The sequence below is a fragment of the Perca fluviatilis genome, chromosome 10 (genome assembly GCF_010015445.1).
Source record: "Perca fluviatilis chromosome 10, GENO_Pfluv_1.0, whole genome shotgun sequence".
In the NCBI taxonomy this organism is placed as follows: domain Eukaryota; kingdom Metazoa; phylum Chordata; class Actinopteri; order Perciformes; family Percidae; genus Perca; species Perca fluviatilis.
Genome location: NC_053121.1, coordinates 3,515,558 through 3,533,999, shown reverse-complemented (window position 1 = coordinate 3,533,999; position 18,442 = coordinate 3,515,558). Strand labels below are relative to the sequence as shown.

Below are 18,442 nucleotides of genomic sequence, written 5' to 3'. Positions count from 1 at the left end.
AAATAGTTAACTTTAAAAAGCTATTATAGCAAAGGAACTGGCTGAAATATACAGGAACCACAGGTACAGTATGTTAGACTGTTGATCGTTGGATTGCTGTCAGTCAAATTAAACATATGGTTTGGAGCTTTTACACTTTGTTTTTCCATATCTGCTGTTACTGATGATGTCATATTTGCCCATTTATCAAAGTTATCTCTCTCCACAAGGAAATGTCAGAATAATAAGTGTCAAATTTTCTGTCTTCATTTCAAAGCTTTTGTCAGGGCTTTATGCTCCATTGCATTTGATTTGTTAGTTGGTTGTTTTGCTTCTGTTAATTAGTTTGATTTTATTCTTCTTGTTCATTGTTTTACATATTTTGTTACCTTTATTTGATAAGAAGCCTTTTTCTTTGATCATTCAGTATATAAAGTCTGAATTAAATGATGTCCCAAAACCCAAATATGTGGCTATTTAATTGCTAAATGCATGGACGGGTACAGCAGGCCTGCCAGAATCTACATCCCAGAATCACTTACCCTAATTACTCAAATAGTGAACAAGGAGTTTTGTAGGAAAAAAAAAATCAATACTGGTTTACTGCAAAATGCAAAAATGACACAGTCTGTAATCTTTCTCCTTTAGGGGAACAGTGGAGGCACGCTTTGTTTACGTCTTCATCTTGGGCATCCTCTTCACGGGCACCAAAGACTTGTTGCGATCCCAGATCATCACAGCAGATGCCAAGTTGAAGAGCAGGGGATTATGGGAGATTTACAGTGGCTTGGTCTTGTTGGTTTCTCTGTTGTTTCGGGCTCACAACCTGCCGGTCCTCTGCTGCTGCCTGTTGGTCCAGACGCTCATGGCTCAGTTTATCTGGAAGAAACTCCACTATGACGCAGCCCAAACCACCATCATGCATTACTGGTTCGGTCAGGCCTTCTTTTACTTTCAGGTAAGCAACTATACTCAGCAAAAAAAAGAAACGTCCTGTCACTTTCAACTGCTTTTATATTTTAAGCAAACTTAACATATGCAAATATTTGTATGAACATTAAAAGATTTAACAACTAATACATAAACTGAACAATTTTCACAAACATGTGACTAACAGAAATTGAATATTGTGTCCCTGAACAAAGGGGGGGGGTCAGAATCAAAAGTAGCCCTCAGTATCTGGCGTGGCCACCAGCTGCATTAAGTACTGCAGTACATCTCCTCCTCATGGACTGCACCAGACTGGCCAGTTCTTGCGGTTGTTGTTTCCATCCTGTATATTCGGATGTACCGATCCTATGCAGGTGTTGTTACACGTGGTCTGCCACTGAGAGGACGATCAGCTGCACTTCCTGTCTCCCTGTAGCGCTGTCTTAGGTGTCTCACAGTAGAGATATTGCGATGTATTGCCCTGGCCACATCTGCTGTCCTCATGCCTCCTTGCACCATGCCTAAGGCACATTCACGCAGATTAGCAGGGACCCTGGGCGTCTTTCTTTTGGTGTTCTTCAGAGTCAGTAGAAAGGTCTGTTTACTTTCCTAATTTTCTTTTAACTGTGACCTTAATTGCCTACCGCCTGCAAGCTGTTATTGTCTTTTTGACCGTTCAGCAGGTGAATGTTCATTAATTGTTTATGGTTCATTGAACAAGCATGGAAAACATTTAAACCCTTTACAATGAAGATCTCTAAAGTTGTTTACATTTTTACAAAAGTATCTTTAAAATACAGTGTCTTGAAAAAGGGCATTTTTTTGTTGCTGAGTTTATAATGAGGTCAGTGATAGAGAATAACAGCTGCTTTGTCTGTCAAAGGGGGCTGTACTTGATATTCCGAGAAAAAAGTGGCCTGGGATTGCCTCCACACGGCTCTCACAGAGCGTTCCCCAACAAGTCAAATAATGACGCTTTGTCGCGGCCCTCAACGTCTGATACTGACACTCACTAGGGATGGGTATCATTCAAAAAATGCAGCGCTAAGCTTGGGCAGCGTTAAGCCCCGGACTGAGCCACGGTGCCTCTGCAAAATAGCCTCGGGAAGGAACTTGTTTTGGTGGAACGTGTACATTCAAAAGTAGTTTTAGTCGTGCAACAGAAAACTCAGATTGGACAGTTAGTCTAGCTAGCTGTCTGGATTTACCCTGCAGAGATCTGAGGAGCAGTTAACCTTAGTCCTCATAAATCCACCGGAGTTTAGAACGCCAATGCAAAGAAAGAGGAAAGTAACGGACATCCAGCCAAAAATGAGGGACATCCAGCAGAATTTCCGGCATCACCGGAGCAATCCCAGAAGTGGAACGTCGTGGATATAGACTACTTCGGATTAAAAAAAAAAAAAAAATGTTTGTAAGATATGTTCTCTTATATTGCCTATAGAGTGAAAAGAGGTAGAATCATGTTTTGAGTGGAGTATCCCTTTTAATTTCTTAATACTGTGATTTAATACCGTCACTGACAAAAAAATACTAAAATACTGTGTTATTAATTTAAGGTCTATCACCCTACCACTATTGGCAACCCATATTAGTGTTGGCAAGGTAGTTGATGTCGGAAGTGGCCAGACACCAAAACCTCAGAGGAAAATTTCCCCACAATGTTACTAATATATATTACCAACTGTTTTATCTTCAGAGTAATAACAGTAAATAGGGCAGTGGGGAACTCACTGTTAGATTAAATTTAGACAAGCTTATTTGAACTCCCCTACCGACCTCTCCAGTTTATCTTTGATTGTAGTCCAGACCAGTAAAAAGCTACCCTGCAGTAAATCTAAAAATAAGTCTTGCGGTTATAAAAAAAACATTACCAGTTTACAAATTATAACCATTGCACAAATTGCGATACTTATTGGGGCTGACGCCAAAAGAACAGAGGTGGCAAGATGCGAACCGGAGCCAAAACCACCACATATCTACAAAGAGGGAGTTCAGGGAACATCAAATCAGTAAGCAAGTTTTTCCTTGTCTGATTGTGAGAGACATCTAAATTTAACACCCTGACATAAAGTGTTGGATACTGTAATAGGATGCAGTTCTGGGCAGAGGAAGTGTTTGTGTGTAAATTATATTACTTTCATCCTGCGCTGGCATGAAGACCCATTGGACTAGTTGTTTCCTGCGGATGTGTTATGGTGGTATGAGCTATGAATGTTCCTCAAAGGCATGCCTTTTGATTTAACCTCTCCCCCGGACAGAAATTTGTTTAGCAGATGTGTATCGTTGTTAACACTGGACTTCCACATCGCTAGCAGTTTAATAACCGTCATCACCCTCGGGTCATTAATACTGTGATGGGCTCTGGAATAGACCACCACCAAACAATTTTCAGCCTAGGCGCCCAGGCACGTAATTACAGACCTTTTGACTAATAACGTTCTCAAACAAGCTGTAGCCATAATGGATCTATAAAGCAGCGACATGTGTGATTTAAATTTGCTGCTCTGAAACAAAAGCTGGTGTCACGCAGAACAATCAAAATTATGTTGAATTAAAATCTAATCAGCGAATACAGTTACAGTTGATCAGTGAGCTCTGGGCTGCAAATTGATCATAAAGACCTTCATGTGGAGTCAAAAAACGCTTTTGCTGTGGTGTTTTCAGAGGCTTTATTATGAATATTGGCAGAAAGCTGTTGTTTTCAAAGTGTCCTTGTTTTTTGGCAGCCAAACACACAAAAAGCACGAGGATTATGGGAAATATTCCAGGTAAACTCAGATGCAGACATCGCTAGTGTCACACACAAAAAAAAGTAAAATCGTGTCACATGATGAATTAAGTATCTCACGGTAGAAGTTTTGTGCCGTCTGCGTTTCAGCTGTCTTGCTCATTTGAAGTGATGGATGAGTCAGACTTTGCAGTGGATTTTCTGTGGATTTATCGTCCCAAAACCAGATGGTCAGTAAAGCAGCAAGGAGGTGTTTATTCTTCACATATGTTTGTGTGGCCACATGAGTAGGGCGACCCCCCCCCCGCTTGTATGGATTCAGATAAATATAAAAATATGAATCATCACAAAGATGTTTTTCGAGCTCTGAAATTCCAGTAAACATACAAGTTACAGTAGATATTTCAGTTTGGAGCTTTTCTTTGCATGCCATGCATACGCTCCAGCATGGAGCTTTTATTAGACCAGCCCCATTCTGACAGTTGTTATGACAAATTTGTCTGAATGTCACTCACATTTCTTGCACTTGATGTTGCACTTGATGTTTTATTTTTTTTCACAAGAGATGGATTTGTTTATGGTGCTGAATGACACTCCTTACATTTGAAAGATCACAGCAGGATTTCAGCAAGAAAGCAAGCATTAAATATCCATATTATGCAGCTTCCAACCTGCTCTTAAAATGGAGCCAGCTGTTAATGTTCTCTTCCTCTGTGATCAGAGACGTGTACAGAAGGGAAATAAAGCATTACTTGATGTGTTGCTGCTCGTGGATCATCATTGCATTCAAATTGAACAAGAAAGACATCCTTGATGCCTGCTGATGATTCCACCAGACAGAGTTTTCTCTGTGTGTGTGTGTGTGTGTGTGTGTGTGTGTGTGTGTGTGTGTGTGTGTGTGTGTGTGTGTGTGTGTGTGTGTGTGTGTGTGTGGTGGAGCATACATGCCGCAATCACAGTGAATTCTAAATGTAATTATCACTTGTTATGCGCATGGAAATTGAATTTTGCTAAGTATAGAACACTAACAAAATTGAAATACTGTAAGTGAGCCAATTTGAATTTTGCAGGAAAAGATGTGAGCAGACGTGGCAGCATTTCTCAAAAGTGCTGTTGGTTCAGTGGCTCAGATGGATTGATTTGTCTGAAGGCTTCATCTCTGAGTGTGAACAGAGCGCTGGTGATTTCGGTAACCGGAATGCGCCTTGTAGAAATCCGATTAAGCACCTGAGCAGCACAAATTTGAACATGGATTACCTTGCCTGTGAGTCCTTTATTGTAGGTTCGGCTAAAGATGATTGTCCAGTACTCGGGTTCATTAACGTGTTTCGATTCACTGGAGTTGAGCGGCCTTTCTAGTCAAAAAGCTTTTTAACCTGCTTACGACTGAGTGTCCACATAAGGGCCAGTGTCCACAGAGTGTTTTCCCTGGCAGAAAAGCACTGGAGAGCACTTCATCCCAGGATTTCGAAGCGGAAAAGACACTGGCGCTAAGAAGTAAACAGTATATGGACACAGGCCCTAACGTGTTTTTCTGAGCGCCTGTGTCTTTTTTTTTCAATTGTTTTCAATTTCAGTGGGCAGGACACTCAATGTTGGCGTGAGTGTTGTGCTTTTATCACTGTACACGTTGTGAGTTTGTTGCTAGCTGTGTACTCAACCGCCTGTTAACATAGCGTTAACTTAGCTACTTACCTAATGTTAATGTTGTTGTCAAACTAGTCTATCTCAACAAAATGTTCTTTTTCGGGATTGTTCAGGCGCCGCAGGAAATTCCACCAGAGTCCGTCACCTTCCGCTTTCTTTGTGTTGGCGTTCTAACCTCCGGTGGATTTGTGAGGACTATGGTTAACTGGTCCTCAGATCTGTGCAGGGTAAATCCAGACAGCTAGCTAGACTATCTGTCCAATCTGAGTTTTCTGTTGTGCAGATAAAACAACTTTTGAACATACACATGTTCCACCAAAACAAGTTCCTTCCCAAGGCTATTCTGCAGAGGTGCCATTGCTCCATCTGGGCTTACTAAGACGATTGTGATTGGTTTAAAGAAATGCCATTAAACCACAGCACATTTTTCTCCCATCCCGGAATGCTGTGTGGACTAGCCAGACCTTACTCAGCGGCGCTGTGGAGGAAGGTCTGGGAAGGCGAGACTATTGTCAAACAAACCCGCGGGCAGCGCTACAAAGCGCTGGGATGAAGCACTCCCCAGCACTTTTCTGCCAGAGTAAAATGCTATTATATTATAATATATATTATACAGGGCTTAAAGTATTCCGGCACCGTGCCGGATCTCCAGCGTGCGGCCGTGAGAAAAAAAAAAAAACTTGCATGCGGTTTAATATTTTCGAGTCAATTTATTTCACATACCAATCATATCAGAGGAACGCAGCTCTAACTAACACAGGGTTGAAAGTAATCGGGCCTGGTGCCGGATTTCTGGCATATGAATATTTTAGAAAAATAAATAAATTAAAAAGTCCACATGGGATTTGTTTTTGATGCGCTGGCAATCATCGAACTTCCACCTACCAATGAAACGAGTTCTAGCCAATCGGATGCATAGTAGGGCGGGTCTTTGCCGAAAAGCGAGAGTGCGGTGTGGTCTCCGTGGTAACGCGGCTAAAATAATGTTATCAAACTTGGAGCATGTAGATACAGCTTTAGTTGAGAAAGTAGTTAAAATAAATGGCGCTGGGCATGAATAGAGGACAAGAGGAAAAGGCTGGAGACGGGAAGCTGTTTAGCACTTGGTGCCTCAAATTGAGGGAGCCGGGTGCTTCTGCAGCGCATGTTGAAGGAAGACACTGGACGACAGCAGCGGTAAGACGGGGCTTGCTAGTCACAAAGCTTCGGTCCGTGCACTCTGTCATATGAGAACGTTACCGGCAACGACCGCTACCGTTGCGACTGCGCCTGTTCCTTCACTGACCGACCGTGATACAAACAATACGTGTGTGCACGTTCACTGTAGCTATCTGAAGCCCAAACTGCCTTGACAAAGCTGTCTGTTTGGAATCAGCGTGGCAGGTATTTAAACATAACGGCCTTGTCCCAGAGTTTAGACTTCTAGCTATATGAAAAGATCAACAATGCAACGTTTTTAATAAATGTAAATAAAGCAGCTAATATCAACATGGACAAAATCTTGAATGTACTAATTCGCTTTTTTGATGATGACCTGGCCAAAGTAGTACATTTTAGTTTTCACAATGATTCATTTTAGGATTATGATATTATTGCAATATGTAAATCCACATTGACTCTTTATTTAACATATGGTTGGAAGAAGTAAAAATTGATACAAAACGTTTTAGTTTAAAAAAATTATGACTTTTATTATTGTATAATGTCAGAAGGACTTTAACTGTTTTGCCAGTCAAATTAACTTTAATGAGTGCATATTGAAATATTACACTGTTGGTTGGAAAAAATGCATCTCAAAATGCATCAGATTGATGCTTTAAATATTTAAAATTTTCTTTCGGGGGAGCATGCCCCCCGACCCCTCTAGAGGGGTAATATCCTTCTCACTTTTTTCACCCCTGACCCATTTTAATGCCAGAGTTATTTAAACATAACGGCTTTGTCCAAGAGTTTATGAAAAGCTAAACAATTCAAAGTTGTGATTGTGATGTGTAATGTAAGGAATTTATTATAGTTTCAGGCTCAGGATTTTTTTTTCACTTTAAGCCCTGATTATATAATATGATTCTCTCAGATGCTGGTTGAGCTTGTGATGAAACAAGCTCATAAAAAGTCCTTCACATATCCAGTATTTTAAGGCTATGAAACATTTTTTTAATGATTATTACATTTAAAGAAAGGCATATTTTTGCTTATGTAAATATATCCTACATTGATAGAACCAAATAGCCTTTAGCCTATATTGTGACTATAAATCCCGATTGCATAACAGTGATTACATCTTCTAAAGCTTGAGATGAAACTTCCAAAAAGAAAGTTAAATACACCAGAAATGAACCGTTTTTATGCTTGTGCTGGCACATACACATGTACACACTTACACAGTAGCCTGAGTGGCTCTAACAAGAGTCCAGCAAACAGAAGGCTGTGTGTGCTGCTTTGGTCAGGGACTGGAAAACACAAACAACAACTGGGCCTCTGGGAAGTCGGCAGAAGCTCAGAGTAATGATGATAAAGCAAAGGGCCAGTTCTTAAGAGCTCCGAAATGCTTGCAAAGCTTCACCCACAGATCGTTGTAAAAGGTTAGTTATTCCTGCACCCTTGGTGATGCTAAAATAAGATTTATTTGTGCTCCTGCAGGGCAATTCCAACAACATCGCCACCGTCGACATCTCCGTCGGCTTTGTTGGACTGGAAAGTTACGTGGAAGCCCCAGCCATCTTCTTAACGGCCCTCAGCACTTACGCAGGGCCCCTGCTCTGGGCGTGCCACCTCGTCTGCTTCCTCAGCTCACAAAGAGACAGGTACGTGTCAGTTTTTAAGTCACTCTATGGCTGATATCCATCCAAGCACCCCAGGGCTGTGTATGCAGTTTCCAGGGGGTACGTGGAAAGCTCAACTCATTAACATTAACTCAAAAAAAAAAAATAGAAATCATGATTTGAATTAACAAGACTAGGTTGAAACATAGTATAAGGCTGGATTTTGAATGGATAGTCAGCAGCGTCTATAATGCAAATTCCTGGATATAAAATGTTCCTCTGTAATTTTTGGTAGTGGCCCCAGTGATTATTCTTAAAGTGTACTGAAGCAACATGAGAAATACGGACATACTGCAGACTATAGGCTACCCATTGCAGTATTCTCCGAAACGCCAGGGGCCGTACAAACAAAACATTATGTGAAGAATCAAGAAGAGTGTTACCGGAGGAATGCCATAGACCAAACATGGCTGCACGTTCTGCCATACAGCTCCTTAATGCTGAGAACTGTCATTAATTCTAAACTCATATCTATTCACGGACATTATACTTGTGCTTTATACAGTATACAATCCCTGTATTTGAAACAACAAACGTATTCTAATACGTGAACAAAAAAACCTTTTAAAACCCTTAGACATATTATTATAAAAAATGAATTCATTATTTCACTTCCTAGTTTAAGTTATTTGCTTTATCAGTATTTTGTCATGTTCACAGTTGTGTAATTAACTAATGTCATGTTCTACAGATGCCTGTTTGAACTTTTGCATTCAACTAAAAAAAACCTTTGCATTTATCCATCCTGAAATGAAAAAGCCCTGCGCCGTCACAACTTGCGGAGCCTACACGCTCAATGCAAGAGGCGAGACACTTTTGGCGCACTCTTCATGTGAGCAGAGAAGTTGAAATAGTTAGCTGTAAGTAATGGAAATGGTTAAAATGTCCAGCTTCTGTCCCTCCAAGTGGTGTAGTACTATACATTTCAACTTGATCAAGACAACCCACTGACAATTCAGTTTTATGAAAACATTATTGTCAGTCTTGTATAAAGTACTTGAAAGCAATACTTAAAATAAAAGTAAAAGTAAAATTATGTATGTTACCAGAAAATGACTTTGGTAGAAGTTAAAGTCTCCTTTTTAGAATATTACTTGAGTAAAAGTCATAAAGTATCTGATATTTACTGTACTTAAGTATCAAAAGTAATTTTATGATATTAAAAGTAAAAAAAAAACAAGGTGTGTAACATTATCTTCAACACCACTGTCGTCAGGGTGGCAGAGACAGAGCCTGCACCAGGTGCTTCCATGACACTATCAGTCATTATTCTTCCTCTTCTTCTTCTTTAGTTTTGGCCTATGTTTTTTTTTTTTGCCGCTTGGCAACAAACAGGCATTAGGTCACCAACTGGAATGGAAGTGCATTAACTTGCAATCTAGGAGCAATGATTCGCCAAACCTGCTTTCTTCCAACAAATTTCTTCTGATTTTATTTTGTAGTAACAAGTAACTAAGATGCTTAGGGGAAATGTAGTGGTGTAAAAGTATACTTTCTTTTTTTTAGGAAATGTAGTGGAGTGAAGTACAGATATGTGAAAATTCTACTTAAGTACAATATTTGTACTTTTTTACATTACAACACTGATTATTGTAACAATCAACCCTTTGATATCGTTAATAGTTTCAAATAACATCAAGTTTATAATCCATTCATAAGGACACATTTGGAACAGGTGGTGCCATGCAGGGGTACTTGAGCTCCTCTGATAGGGCAGCCAAAATGCGGGAACCACTGCTCTGGTATAATTTAATTTTAACATGCTACTCTCTGGTACTTTGGTTTCTACCGTCTGTGTGCCAGCGCAGCCACACAGCATCATCACTAACACAGTTACTTCTGTGCGTTGTTTGTTTCTTTTTGAATCCTGTCTGTGGGTGGGACAGTACAGGGGCATGGAAATATTCTGTTAATTGGTTTACTCATGGCAACAAGGACACTCGCTTGCAGGGTATCAAAGATGCATGTAGACGGCTTAACCTGTATGAGACCTTAACTGGAGAGCGGCCAGTAGCTGGGTTGCTGTACGTGTGTGAATGCAGCCAATAACTACAGCTTCCTCTCAGCATGAGGCCCCTGCACAGTGCTGAGTGATGAGGTCTGTGGCTGGGCAACAGCTGCCCTGCTGATGGAACCAAAAGTAAAGTTTAATGTCGACAAAGGCAGGGGCGGGGCTAGATGAAAATATGATTGCCGCCCTCCCCCCACATCCCCAATCCATTGGACTAGACAATTGTGATTTCCATTGTATCAGAGTACTGTCACTTGGTTGACTGTTCTGCCAGTTATCCCAGCCCTTGTGACATTACCAATTAATGTTTCCATGATGACTATCCAAAATTCTGATAATACCCCCCTTAAGGATTATTGGTCCCCTCCTGTGCCACCCCACTTTAAAAAATTCTGGAATCGCCTTTGATGTTTGTTTTTTTATTAAAAGAGTTAACCTCCCTTTCGTGTTTAAATGTCAGTAACAGAACTGCATTGAAATATCCAAGGCTGCAGCCTCTTGATTAAAAAGGTCAGTTCTTTATGTAAAAAAAGGTTTTTAATTTTGTTAGCACAAAAGTCCCATCAAGGGTGTGTATACCCATGCACAATCTTTGATCCCACATGTGAAATGATGTGTTTAACATTTCAGTAGTTCAGCCAGTCTGTGATTAAAAAGTTATACTCCTCTCAAACGGTTTGTGCTGCTAGCGGCAGAGCCTAGAGATGGAAAAGTTGATTTGGTTTTGATTTGTCCATCCAACACTTTGGACCAGAACAGCTCCTGGCTGGCCTGACACTAGATGTGGATATTAAAGGTCCTCAGAGAATGACTCTGTGATGTTGACGACCTCTCAACCTTTCATTTAGCACTACAATGAGGTAAAAATGTTCTGTGTCCAAAAGTTTGACTCTTGACAAGACATTGTCAAAACTTCATCATTCATGCTTCCAAAGGGATTATAATGACCTCCATCATCTTCCCTGTAGCACCACAAGAGTAGAGAGGTTACAAATGAAAAATCAACCCGAGCTGTTTGAAGCTACTCCATGGCAAGCTCGGCAAAGCTGTGGCATTTATTTTAAGGAAATTCACTTTACAGTAACCAATAACAACATAACACCTGTGAATGTATACAAGTTCAAATTCTGGCCTAAAAACATCTGAAAAAAAACAAAACACAGACGCAGCTTATGAATTGATCCATTTCACTTGTGAACCAAAACTGCAACAACAATGCAAGCAGACAGTAAATCACATTTAGACTGACAGCACGACTGATCTGCCTACAAGCAGAACGTTACCGTAAGTGTAGGTGGAGCCTGCCGGCCTCGCCACATTCAATGTGGTTTTACCCTCTGAATAGCCAAATCACCAGTATGTTGTTTAGTCATGTTGTTTAGTCTTCCCATCACATTCATATTTTGTGCTGCTATCATAGACTGTATAAAAGAAGTGGACGTAGCCACCGTGATGTCACCCATTGGTTTGTAGACTCCCCCTTTTAAAGTGGCATTTTGGCCGTTGCCGTCTTGGTTTTTTTTGGATCCAAAAGGGACCATATTTGCATCGCGAGGGTAGAGCTGGGGAGGAGCGCTACGCTACCAGCTAACGCTAGTGCTAGCTTGGTTAGCAAGGTGCAGCCATAATTCATGTTAACATATTAATTAGAATGCTAATTTTGGCTAGTGGAAAACAGACTTAAAACATAATGTACTTACTGGGAGAGAAAAAAACATCCGACTCCTTAAGCCCTGATCAGACAGAGCGCGTTTTAACAGCCAGGGGTGGATTTTTGTAATTGTTTTCAATGACAGTGAAGCATTTTGCTAGCTGCTCTTGTGTTTTTTGAACGTCTATAGTTGAAAAACATTTAGCGTAGCTGAGGATTGGTGATTCAAGCAAGAATAACAACTAGCAACTAATCAGGGCGTCTTCACCAAAAAATGCTGTGCAGTTCGCATCGCGTTCCACAACCTGCAAACACGCTCGGTCTGTTCGTGGCCTTAGAGTGTCTTTTAGTACAACTGAACGCTAGACCGAACAGGACATTTTAAGGCAACTAAAATGTTAGTTAACTTTCATCAGGGGTGTGATTCTTCCAGATAAATCCGTAAATCGTAAATCATGCAAATCCGCAAAAAAAAATTTAGGAGGGGGAGGGGTTAGGTAGGATAGCCGATTTGTCAGGGGATAAGACCTGAACAAATCAGGTTACGTTACCTTGCGTAAGCATGGACGCCGCCTGGCCAATAGTAGTGATTGAAGGGCAGGTCTTGGCGTAGGAATCGTAATTTCAAAGTCGGGAAAAAGAGCTCTACGCAGCGAACACAGATGTGCTGGGCGAGCCATATACTTATATACTGTCTATGGCCATATACTGTCTATGGCTAGCCGTCGGTGGAAGCTAACAGAAGCTAGCTGGCGTAAACTGACAGCTGACCAGGTGTCTCAAAGCTACCAAGTGATCGGCGGAGACAGGGAGTACATGTACTTGAAAGAGTCCGGCAGTCGTGGCAGACGAAGGTCCAGTTGGGAGTTTGGATGGAGAGTCCACTGAAGTCCACTGTGGTCTGAAGGGATAATCCTCGCTAGATCACTAGTTTGCGGTAACAGTTAGTCAGGAGGTTGACAGCTAACGTTAGCCAGCTGAAGCTAACAGTTGATCGACGGTCAGTAACATAGCTACTCTACACAGGCTGGCAGCAGCACAGAGTCCAGAATTGATAAGTCACAGCAAGGGATAGAAAGGTGTTGAGAATGACCAACAACTAATCTAAAACTTAGGGTACTTAATTTACTAGAAAACACAACAAAATATAAATTTCGCGGGTTGTGAAGCAGCGATATTCACGTCAGCGTCCTCACGTTCCAACATCATTTTTTTTGTAGTGGTAAATAGCTACATGTTCAAGCATCCTCAATGTATATGGACTTTTAACCCTTGTGTTGTCCTCGGGTCAAATTTGACCCTTTTGAAAAAGTTTTTTATATAAAAAATATGGGTTTCAACCAAATTGCAGAAAATTATCATGGATATGTTTTATGGGTCCCATACAACGTTATATGCAGGTAAAATTAATGATAACTTTCATTGAATTTTGGTTTGTTAGGGTTAGGGTTAGGCATTTGAAAAAAAAATAATTAAATGGTTTTAAAACAGTATCCTGACTAAACTTTAACATACACCAGTCTGTGATCCACTCAACATCCTCTGATCTTAACTGTTAGTCAAATAATTAATAATTTCTGCTTTTTTACCTAAAAAAATAGGTATAATGTCATAAATTTGGTGAATAAAAAAAGCTTTGAAAGCTTTTTTGACAAAAACCTTTTAAAATGTTTTTTTGCAAAAAACGACAAACGGGCCAGAAAAAAGCGCTAAAAAAAGTGAATTTTCAATTTTTACCCAGAAGGACAAGGCAATACAACACAAGGGTTAAACGTGACAATGACTAAGACAAATACTTAAAAAAAAAACTACAGTAAAACATGTGATCATGTGAAAAGGTATATATACAATACCTTGGCCACAATTTCTGTAGCTTCCTTTTCAACTAAAACAGTTAATTTTATTATGTGGTGCTAATGACATTTTTCCTCAGGTATTTGGAGAAACCAACAAAAATCTGTATATTCTCAAATAGTATGGTCTTAGCCACTATTAGTTGTTTGACGATGACCTGGCCAAAGTAGTAAAGTTTAGTTTTCACAATGATTCATTGTAGGATTATGATATTATTAAAATTAACTTTAATGAGTGCATATTGAAATATTACACTTTTGGTTGGCAAAAAATGCATCTCAAAATGCATCAGATTGATGCTTTAAAATCTTGAATATTTAAAATCCTTCTCACCTTTTTCACCCCTGACCCGTTTTCATGCCTGAACAGTACTATTACACATCTCATAAAGAACACATGTAGGTTAACAGTCTGGCAGATTCATTCAGTAAGCCTTCTAAATGACCACACAGTTAAATGAAAACATCTCAAAGAAAAACAAACAGTATATAGCCTTCCTAAAAGGATAGGTTGGGGGGGTGCTGTCGCCGCATCATGGGTGCGCCGTATATTTTCCTGCTTTTTTGTCCTGTGCCAATCACACCTATGTTTCATGAACTGAAAACACACTGTGAAAGGGTCGAAATTCGAAGAAGAAAACACGGACAGTGAGAGGCCACTGCATGGACTTGTTCTATGATGCCACTCAAGCTAACATCACATTGAATCCAGCTTGTTAACATTACATTACAACATTACATCACCATCTTTCTCTGTTGTTGTTGTTGTTATTCATAGAGTGGTGCTTTCTACAGAAGCCCTACCTGTAATATGCACTCAGACACTTAGAGACATTTTGACAAATGGAACTCTAAAATAGTCTCATATACAGTAGCTCATTAAGAATTCACTCTGCACCATCAGCAGCTCGACCACAAGGCAAGTACTGGAAATGGACTTTGATCGGTAGCTTTTCAAAGGGTCTCCCTTGACACAGTCAAACAAAAAGGCAAAGAGCATGTGTTCATTGTTTCAGTGCACATAATCTCTGTGAACCTTCAAAACTGGCCAATCAGAGGAGGCCCATCAACACCACTTGACTTAATTGCCATCATTAAAACAGTCTCTAAAGAGTTGGATATTCTGACATAAATACGAACAGTAAAACACATATTCAGGCGATTCTATTTTCACCGTGTACTTGCTTTCCAAGAGGCTGCATTGGCTTATTGAAATGGCCTGAGCTGAGAGCTGTGAAAAAGCAGTGGAGATGGTGACAGACAGCTGATCTTCTGTGCATGTCATGTACCGAAGGACAACGTTGCCTTCCATCAAACTTTTATTTCAATGGTTTGGAGGGGGATTTCCAGCGCCGGGATCTTCCTCAGTCGTTGCTTCAATTATCCTTCATTCTGCTCATTTTACACTGGTGGTTGACCGATGTGGGTTTTTCAATGGCCAGTGCCGATATTTATAGAGCAGGGCAGCCAATGGCCGATATCATGTACATTTATTTAACGCTGTTATTGTCTGCATTGTCTCGGTTTAGTCTGTTTAGTTGTAGGCTTTAACATACCCTAAAATGCTTCACAGTTACACTTGCTTAGCATCCCGCAACCATCCCAAATGACAAATCTGATAAATGTTGTACTCTTTGGGAGTAGGAGTGGGGGCTGGGGATGCCCATACAATAGTTTCTCCAGCCCTGTAAGCTAGTTTAGCTGGTTGAAGGCTTGCAGCCATGACACTGTTTCCACAGCAGCCACTCTGACAAGGCTGCCTGCAGATGTGTCTGCAGACATCTTTTTGTTAATCGGCCTCGTGAGCGCAGGCATCAGCCCATGCCGATTATATCTAAATTGCATTAATCGACCCGATTACTCAGCTTATGTAACTATTTTGCACTGGGTTCTTTTGCACATTTATAATGCACTGCATGCCCCTTTAAATCTGTCTGATGATCATCTGACCAATTGCGTCGTTCAACCTAATGATGATGCGCCACATCTCCAGAATTTCATTGACAGCTAAAATGTGATCACAACAAAAACATGATGTCCAACACTACAAAAACAAAACTGACTTCATGAAGTGGTTCATAAATACAGATGCACCGATTCCAATTTTCTAGGCTGATTCCGATTTTTCATTGAGTCTGACCAGCCGATACCGATTTTAGCCTATTCATAAACATAAAATATAAACATCATAAACGGCTGATTGAGCGGCAGTGCGCTGCTGCTTCATGCATATAGCGGAAACCCTGCATGTATACGTGTGGTGCTGATGTTGCGCGATGTAAATGATGCGCCGCCCGAGTGAATTTGACCGGCATAAAATCAGCATATGTCAGACTGACCGGCAGGTCGCCGGTCATGGCCGATGACGTGAAAATCGGCCATTTCCGGTCACCAGCCGGTCAATCGGTGCATCTCTGTTCATAAAGTTTCCTTTATGAGAGCCTCTTAGCACACGTATGTAGTTTTGCAAGTTGTTGCAATATTGTTTGAATAAATGTTGGCCCTTTGATTGAATTCCCACCTCCAAACTGGACCGCTTCCCACATCTCCTACTTCTCTTGTCTTGGGAAACGGCTTTAAAGTTCCTCCCCCTCAGCTGGGCTGTTTAAATGAACAAGATCCCTGTGCTAATGTCTGCATGTGTTTCAGTGCGTCAGAGATGAAGTCTAGTTGTACACAATTCTTTGTGTATCCCTGTGTGTGTGTTTTTTATTTTTTTTTTTTCATCATCATATCCTAATCTCCTCACTGCACCCCCTCCTCCCTCCCATCATGCAGGTTTTAAAGTCATTAACTTCTTTATCAGAATTTGCCAGCAATCCGTATTATTGTGAGAAGATAATTGGATCAGACTCTTCTCCCGGGTACATGCGTAAGGTAAAAACTCCAAAATGTGAAAATGTGAGCCTTTTGCTATAAAACATCAAACAATTTGCAGCTTTACTGATTTGACATCATCTTTTGGAGAGAGAAAAAAAAACATAAAGCAGCTTAGAGTGACCTTGGTTAACGTGTAAACTTTTCCGTGGAAGTTATTCGCAGCACAGAGTCGCCTGCTTTGCTCTTTGCAGTGCTTCCCCTTCTCTCTGATCAATCCTTCTCCTCTCCGCAGGAGCCCCGTCGCACTCGGCCATGGCTGCTACTGTTTGGCCCTGCTGAGGTCTGTGCCAGCTGCAGCCTACATTGTGCTGGTGACCGCTCTGCGCTACCATCTCTTCATATGGAGCGTCTTTTCACCCAAATTACTGTACGAGTCCATGCACCTGCTGCTGACTGCAGGAGTCTGTCTCTTCTTCAACACCATGGAGCAAAGCCACAGTTCCAGTAAGTCTTAGAGGGCCAAAGATCTTCCCTTAAGGGAAGTCAAAGGGTCAGGCACAGTCTCTTAATAGTGTGCGTAAGACTTTCAGACCCATACACTCTACAATATGCTTTCCCTGTACTCTGTAGTATACTGAGCTGTTAACAATATGTGAACAAATGCTTCACAAAGGGTCCTTTCTTCGTTGGGTTTGCAAAAAGAAACACTTTGACAAAGCACTTACAATGTATTTTTGAGAGGTCTATTTGAATATTTAATTTCCAAGGAAAAAAATGTTTGTCGAATAAAAGTGAAATGACATAAAGAAGCGTTTTGAAAGAAAACTTTTTCACATATACATACAGTATGTGAGCTCAGGGACTGCTGTACAGTGAGCTGCAGAGCAGAGTTGGATGTTTTTCTACATGTGTAATTGAATGACTTTGGTGTTGCATGGGAGAACATCATGTGTTTGTGTTTAGCGGAGTGTAAACGTGATGCTTGGGTGCTCAGGGAGCTCAACTCTTTTGTTAACAGCTTCGTAAAGACCTGCATCTGCACAGAAGTTTAGGTTTGGCTGAGCAATGCTGCGAATTACACGAGGACACCAAATTCAACTCGGGTCTCTTTCACGGAGGATATTTAGACTTGCCACAGTAGGGAAAGCACAGGTGTTGATAAATAAAATGAATGATGGCAGAATTCCATTTAGCTGCTTCAATCTCAGGGTCCTGGTATGCAATCTGGCTCACTGTCACAATGAGTATGTTTACATGCACTACTATGAATTGAACTATGAACTACTATTCCAAATTTGATATGGGTCATGTAAACAGCACATTGCGTTTGAATAAAGACCATTTTCCGATTAAGACGTGGGATATGCCGGTATTATTTGGGTTTTAGAAGCATTCTTTGGACATTTTGGGAATATGCAGGGGTGTCGGACTCGGGGGGGGAGGGGGGGGGGACTGAGTACCCAGGGCCCTCATGTGAGGAGGGCCAAAAAAAGATGCTAGAATGAATAGCTGTGGATGTGGGGAGGAGCCCATAGAAAATGCCTTTCTACAGAGCCCAGAATTTTGTGCTCCGCCCCTGTGAATATGCGTCTCATTTGAGGGTTTTACCGCAGTTTACGGCCTCTTGTCTGTTTACGGCTTATTGTCAGCTCTGTGCGTTGCTGGCATGGATGTATTATAAGTTGTTAAATGGTTGCTGGTTGTTGTACATAAAACCAACTAGCCAACCGTTTGTAAGGAGGTAGAAATGCATGGCCAAAAGAAAAGAAGGAGAACCACACCTACTTTTAAATATTACAAAAGACTTGGATATCAACAGGTGTTTGTATATGCGCAAACATCTCAACGCTGACATTTTCAAGAAGCTGGTTGAAGGAATAAAAGAGGGAGGCTGTCATCAGTCCACCACCGGTGGAAAAATCCTATTTTAGCAAATTTTCCCCCGGAAGCATCCTTGTTCGAACACACCCTTCCTCTTTCATTCCTTCAACCACCTTC

The 18,442-nt window shown here is 40.9% G+C and overlaps 1 protein-coding gene across 1 annotated transcript in view; it reads left to right on the top strand.

Annotated features, from left to right (window-relative positions):
- pigg (phosphatidylinositol glycan anchor biosynthesis class G) overlaps positions 1–17,858 on the top strand; it is a 103,856-nt gene extending 85,998 nt beyond the window's left edge. Inside the window, exons 11-13 of the mRNA XM_039813419.1 lie at positions 628–937; positions 7,928–8,091; positions 16,737–17,858. Coding sequence (XP_039669353.1) covers positions 628–937; positions 7,928–8,091; positions 16,737–16,959 — 697 coding nt within the window. The 3' untranslated portion in view covers positions 16,960–17,858. The remainder of the gene's footprint in view (positions 1–627; positions 938–7,927; positions 8,092–16,736) is intronic.
- The last annotated feature ends 584 nt before the right edge of the window (positions 17,859–18,442 follow it).